The 7,307-nt window shown below is 37.3% G+C and overlaps 1 protein-coding gene across 4 annotated transcripts in view; it reads right to left on the bottom strand.

Annotated features, from left to right (window-relative positions):
* Window positions 1-509: 509 nt before the first annotated feature.
* Window positions 510-7,307, bottom strand: part of SLC5A7 (solute carrier family 5 (sodium/choline cotransporter), member 7) — a 28,230-nt gene continuing 21,432 nt past the window's right edge. For 3 of the 4 annotated variants that reach the window (XM_011952688.1, XM_011952686.1, XM_011952687.1), the window contains 2 exons: window positions 6,643-6,860; window positions 510-4,476 (listed from right to left, as the gene is read on the bottom strand). In XM_011952688.1, coding sequence (XP_011808078.1) covers window positions 3,847-4,476; window positions 6,643-6,860 — 848 coding nt within the window. In that variant the 3' untranslated portion in view covers window positions 510-3,846. The remainder of the gene's footprint in view (window positions 4,477-6,642; window positions 6,861-7,307) is intronic. The other variant, XM_011952685.1, reaches the window with a different exon arrangement.

Genomic DNA, 7,307 nt, shown 5'->3' with positions numbered 1-7,307 from the left:
AGTGTATATAACTACATGTCTAAAGACATCTTGAGAGAATAAGATGACAGATACAGAGCACACAGTTGGAGCACTATGACAGCCACTTATCACTTAGAGATTGGCTTCGTATAACAACTGTTGGTCAGCTGTTTGGTTTGAAAAATGTAGATCTTCTTTTTGTGATTGGAATGAATATAATTGAAATCATCTGGCTGGCTCAGTCAGTAGAGCATGAGACTCTTAATGGATATTAATCTATTGATTTCTTTGATTTACACAAGACCTGTGTGCAATGGTAGAATGTCTTTTCCAAGAAAAACAATTTACATTTGTTTTTGAGCTATGATATATATTGCCCCAAGACTTACATGAGGTGCAGCATTTCCACGTGGCATTTACCTATCCTCCAGTAATGAGATGGTTTATTTTGATTTCATTGCATAATTGTCTTGAGGCACCATATATATTTAGTTTCAGAGAGGGCCCCCAAAAGCCAGATTTAGACAATGATATCCTAAATTGACCAGCACAATTTAATACATTGCCATTACACTTAAACATTTACACAGTTGCAAATCTACTTATTTTAGGCATAATTTTATATAATATTTTGACAGACAAAAATATACGTTCTGGAACCATTATATGCATCTGTCTATGAAGTAGCAAACTTACAATAAATTATATATTATACCAGTGTAAATTTACATGAAAGCTAAAACAGAAAAAGAAATCATAATTTATGTTTAAAATATAATGTTAATTTATTATTTTCAAGTAAAAAGAGGAATCGCCATTATATTAGATTCACTTATTTTAAGCTTATACTCATTTCATATTCACATAAAATTCATTCCTTGTAAATGTAGCAATGGAGTTGTATTTTGATGCTGAGTGTTTGAAACAACTAGTTGTTGATATTGCAGTGCAGCTACAGGCTTGCTGAGTTGAATATGTGTGGGAAAAAGAAGCATTTAAATTACTCGAGAAATATGTTACAATCATATCAAAAGTATGAAAATAAAATATATGTTTTCTTCTAATGTTTAATCCACAGGTATTGCCTTCCAAGGTTAATATAGCCAGTGTCTAAATGTTTTGTTTATTTTATTTTCATTTGAGGGCAGATGTTGAAAATCAGGTCTACTGATTGAAGCTGGAAGAACACATAAATGTCTGCATTACTCATTCTGTCAAAACAAAGCAAATGATGGGTAAAAAGTATACTCTTGCACATTTCACAGCTTTGTGATACAACTGTCTTGGAAATTGGGTGGAAATTTATGCACAAATGTGCTTAAGACAAGACCTTGTGACCATTGTTTCCTTCCTTGCGATTTTAAACCTTTTTTGTATTTAAAAATCATCTTGCTAACATTTAGCACATTTGCGGATTAATAACAAACTAGTCTTCTATATACCTACCTTGAAGGTAGGTGAGGAATAATGGGTTAAATACAATATAATATTATTTATTGGCTTAAATTATTTAAGTTATCTAGTTTTAGCATTTTGAACAGGGCAAATATTTTCCCCCTGTTTTCGTCTATTGTGAGAAATTGAATTACATGGAAGAAATTTTTAATGTTAACCTTTTTTTCCCCACTGAATTTAAGTGTGGTTGTTGGGACAATTGTTGCCTAATGGAATGGTACAATGTAAAGAGACCTGTAAAGAGACGATGCCTCCCTGTTGCATTATATGACAGTATGAGTGAGGTGTTTCCTGATGAACATGGTGGAAGCCTGTGCCTCAGCAGGTTGAGACAGATGCTCAGGGTGACAGGATGGATAAAAGCCACCATTCAGGTAGCATGCTGGGGAGCATGGTGCATCTGGAATAATGGTGCTTGCCAGGAATTGTAGTCTCCAGCAATTAATTACTTTTATGTGTCAAATGTGTTAATATCTGTGGTTTTTTCTTTAATGAATTTCTTGCCCCTTTCTCTTTTTTCAATCAATACCTGAGAATCATGGACTCCCATACTTACTGGCTCCAAAAATATACTCCTTCCATGTACTCCATAGGGTACTGAATAGATTCTGAGAAAATAGATGAAGAAAAGTAATTCTCTTTTCATTTAGATATATATGATATTCAGTGAAGATTTTGAATGCAATGTAATATTCACCATCAAATTTTGATAAAGCACTGAAAATATGATACATATAAAATTATTTAATTTCCCCTTTTAAAAATTATCCTAGACATTGAATTCATGTTTAATGATAAAGATGTATTATCTGATGCTTTGAGACAATTACAATTAAACCTCATAAAAGGAATTCTAGGGTCAAGATACAACTTTTATTCTTAATGTTAAACACTAAGTTAACTTCATTTTGTTCATGATTTGCAAAAAAGAAGTATTTTTGAAAAAAAAAGTGCTTTAGTTTCAACAATTCAGACTGACTTTCTTTATGGGATCAGATTCCCTGATCACTTTTCAGCTCATCACTCCACTTTGCTTTTGTAGACATGGCTGTAGTTATTTCTATAACGTGTGACTGGTGTGAAAACACTTGAAATGGACACAAATCATTACACACACACTCACACACACGTGTGTGTATGAGTGTGTATGTGTAACAGCAGAAAAGGAGCAAAACAGTATTTAATGACCAATCTCATGAATGTTATCTAGACATCAAATGTTAAAATGGATGGCTTCTTCACTTTAGGACTTATTTTATTTTCTGCTTTCTTCTACATTTTAAAATTCACTATGTACTTTTTGTAGTAGTAATTTGTCTAGTCTCTAAGACTGGCTTATGTGAAAAAGTGCCAAAGAGTAGATCCCTTAACACTAAATCTTTCCTATTAATGAATATCTAAAAATTAGTAGTTTGTTTTTTTCTCATTTTACTACTATCATGAGATGTTGTGAGGGCTTCCCATAATAATCATGCAATGAAATATATGTAAATTTAGCAGTGTGCCTCTCGTTAACCATAACTGATGCTGTGTAGCTACCTCTCCTTACATAAGGCCCAATTTCACTTCCAATATTAACTTACATATTAATTTAGATATATTTATTTTATCATGGAGCAAAACTTCATATACTTGAGATAAAGATAAAAATGTACTGTTCCTCCTATTACTTTCTGCTTAATTAACTTATTGCTTTAAGGTTGCTTAATAATCCTTCGGGTACTCTTGTTTATGCATACAGTAGCTATGGAAACACACAAATTAACCCAGTGCTCTTCTACGAAGATGGATTCTATTTTCCTATCACCTTGCACATAAATAAATGCCAGTACATAATTTTTTTTGTGTTTGCTTTGCTCATGTTCATATTACATGCCATTAATAAAAGAATAACAGATTGCACATTCAGCAAATGTTATAGCTCAGAACATGAAAGAAGGAGTTAATCATCACACTAAGAAAAATCAGCTGGTTAATTCATTGCACCATTCAAGGGAGTGACTGAAGTTATTCTCATAGCTTCAGTGCTATAATGAAACTAGACTCATCAGTGCATTAGCAAACAAAGTTTGTATCAAAACTATCCAATTTCCTTTTTTTAGTCTCTTTCGCATCTACTTCCCTTTTTCGTAGCAAATATAAATGCTCTATTTGGCCCTTTGTTCTCTCAGTGGAACTTTATTTTTTATACCTAGCAAAACTATCTAGCATCAAAATCAATATTACTATGGATGAGAAAGAAAGTTGTTGCTTTCATAGGTGCTTCCTTCTAGCTTGGCTTGTATTTGTGCAACTGCACTTTATATGAATTTTTACCTGCCTGAACATTGTTTATATTTTAAATATATTTTTGTATGCTGCAAATCATCTCTCCAAAACTACCCTATTATAGTGTTCTGTTTGCTAAAGCAGTATTTTATTTAGATGGGGTCACTGTAAATTATCTTCAGTCCCAGACCCTTCTGGACTGGAATCAACATCAAGGAAGGCCTCTTTATTGGTGAAAGTTGAGCTGAGGGTCATGCTCTGTCGCGGCTTCACAAGTGCAAGTTCATCTAATTTAATATTTTCATTTTTGACAAGAATTGTCTTGTCCATGTTTTCTTCACTGTGTCTTGCAACAACAGCATCAAATACATCTAATTTAGGTGGCAAGCTTCCACTTTCAAATAGATATTTGGCTAGATAGGAGATGCAAATGTTGGTTAAGAATGAAGTAACCATGGCAAGTGTTTTAAATGGGAATTTCTGATTGTATATACCATTATCATCAGGGTAATAGCCAGGGTAGAAGATCAAGGGCTGAAGATAGAGGTATGGCTCCCCTCCAGTTATTCTCAGGAAGAGGCCAGAAACATAACCTGCCACAGCCCCATAGGTGTTGGTTCCCTTAACAAAGAGTACACAAAGCAGCTGGGGGAAGATGACGATGTAAACAAGGTCAGAACTGAGGTACCAGAGCCCATACACAGTCTTCGTTAGCAAGGCCATGGCTGTTGCAGATGCTCCAAACACAAATACTGTGATTCGCATGACCCAAACGATTTCTTTGTCCGAAGCCTGTAAGAAAGAAATTGCCACAGTGTCAGCTTTTTGCACAGTGTCTTTTTTTTTTTTTTTTTTTTGAGACGGAGTCTCGGTCTGTCGCCCGGGCTGGAGTGCAGTGGCCGGATCTCAGCTCACTGCAAGCTCCGCCTCCCGGGTTCACGCCATTCTCCTGCCTCAGCCTCCCGTGTAGCTGGGACTACAGGCGCCCGCCACCTCACCCGGCTAGTTTTTTGTATTTTTTAGTAGAGACGGGGTTTCACCATCTTAGCCAGGATAGTCTCGATCTCCTGACCTTGTGATCCGCCCGTCTCGGCCTCCCAAAGTGCTGGGATTACAGGCTTGAGCCACCGCGCCCGGCCTGCACAGTGTCTTGACTCATGTAGGTCAAGAATGAGACACATTTTTTGCTTCAAAACTGTTCTAAAGAATTCCCCTGGTTCAAATGGCTCAATCTATGGGAAAACAATACAGCTACAGCACCCAAAGCAAACAATTAAGGTGACTTCCTGGGTGGACCTTTGGGAGGGGTTTCTGTGTACCAGATGCATGACACATAGGCCACCTAGGCCTTTTCCTGAATGCACAGGGGGAAAGGCAGGATGAGCTAACATGGTGTCAGAGAGGTATAATAAAGCAAGGGAGGATTTCCTCAGTTTATATATTAGGGGACAGTTCTTATGTGGCATTGACAGATCATAGGCCATCTCTACTTTATCTCTTTGTAGATCCTTAAAGCTAACCACCTTCTGGTGCTCTTGAAAAGACACATATGGACGGGCGCGTTGGCTCACGCCTGTAATCCCAGCACTTTGGGAGGCTGAGGCGAGCAGATCACGAGGTCAGGAGAGCAAGACCATCCTGGCTAACATGGCGAAACCGCGTCTCTACTAAAAAATACAAAACATTAGCCGGGCGTGATGGCGGGCGCCTGTAGTCCCAGCTACTCGGGAGGCTGAAGCAGGAGAATGGCGTGAACCCAGGAGGTGGAGCTTGCAGTGAGCCGAGATGGAACCACTGCACTCCAGTCTGGGCGACAGAGCGAGACTCTGTCTCAAAAAAAAAAAAAGAAAAAAAAAGACAGGCACACCTATGTTTATTGCAGCACTATTTACAATAGCAAAGTCATGGAACCAACCCAAATGCCCCTCAGTGATCTGGATAAAGAAAATGTGGCATATGTACACCATAGAATACTATGTGACCATAAAAAGGAGTCAGATCACTCCTTTGCAGGGACATGGATGAAGGTGGAAGCCATCATCTTCAGCAAACTAGCACAGGAACAGAAAACCAAGCACCGCATGTTCTCACTCATAAGTGGGAGTTGAACAATGAAAACACATGGACACAGGGAGGGAACACCACACACCAGGGCCTGTTCGGGGGTGGAGGGGGGTGGTGCAAGGAACTTAAGAGGATAGGTCAATAGGTGCAGCAAACCACATGGCACACGTATATTTATGAAACAAACCTGCACGTTTTGCACAAGTATCCCAGAACATAAAGAAAAATTAAAAACAAAGAAGAAAATGCCTTGTCCAAGGAGTTCCTTTGGTTAAATTTTTAAAAATCAAATCAAATCAAAACAAAACAAGGCAAAAGCAAAAACACCGGGATTGTTTTGTTAACTAAAACCTAGAGAGAGGCAAAGCTTTAATCAAGCAAGAAGCATGCTGTTTTGCAGCCACTTTGATTCAATAAAGAAAATCAAATTGAGAGGATATCTTCTAGCAAAGGTGGACTAGGGAGTGCAAGTATAAAACAGTTCAGAGGTTACAAAAATACGTGTCAAACAACTTACCATGCCCTGCTTCCACCAAGATTCTCCAGTGTCGTAGAGAATTTAATTATACTAAATGTTTTGGTAGATAGTTTAAGTTTCGTTACTCTTTCATCAGAAAGACAAGAAGGTTAAATGATAGCCCTGTGACTGTAGCTCTTGGGAAATAATTATATTGATTTGTTCCCTTTAGTATTGACATGAATAATAACATGTATTGATAGCATCCATTCAGTATAGGTATAATTTGTTATTTAATCTCATATGCTTAATCAAAGTACAGTCAGATTTAATGTAGAATACTAATAAATATATAATAAAGTATATACAACAAATACAATATCAGCAGCAGCAAGAGCAATGCTAGTAAACGACAGGTTGAAGGAAACTGTTCTTACATTTTGTCTGAAGGAAAGCTGGTAGATGTTCCGTGCAAACATGGAACTTGCTGACAAGATGGAAGAGTCTGCTGATGACATAACAGCAGCAGAAACTGCACCAAGACCAAAGAAAGAAATATACACAGGGCAGAGATACTGCAGAACAATTGGTAAAATCATGTCTGCTTCTTCTGTAGTCTTGGGATCTGGAAGCCCATATGCAGTCTGGTTCCAGTCTGTTGAACAGAATCAACAACCGTTACAACAACCAAAGAGCCAAATGTTTTTTATCCATCTGGGGTCATCCTATTTACTAGGTTGTTTTGAAATAAACTCAGAATCATGTACATTAGTCTGCTTAGGTGTGAAGTCCATGTGCTGGTCAAGTGCAAATGTCTTATATCTCCTGACTTCTAAAGGGTATTGGTTACAATTAGGGTTATTCACAATGCCTGCACAGACACTGGTAGTAAGAAATATATTTCCTTCCTGCAGTGATGGTGTTACATTGCATAGAATCATAGAAAACAAATGCTTATAAACATAATTCTAGAGTATTCCTTCGACCACTTGGAAATGTGGTGGGACACTCACTGTTTCTTCTTTAAGGCTCAGTTATTCATATGTAAATGAAAAAAGACAACAGTAGGCCTATTCTCAGCCATCATCTCTCTGTACAAAAA

The sequence above is a fragment of the Colobus angolensis genome, unplaced genomic scaffold (genome assembly GCF_000951035.1).
Source record: "Colobus angolensis palliatus isolate OR3802 unplaced genomic scaffold, Cang.pa_1.0 Scaffold344, whole genome shotgun sequence".
Taxonomy (NCBI): domain Eukaryota; kingdom Metazoa; phylum Chordata; class Mammalia; order Primates; family Cercopithecidae; genus Colobus; species Colobus angolensis.
This window is presented reverse-complemented; position numbering and strand designations above follow the sequence as displayed.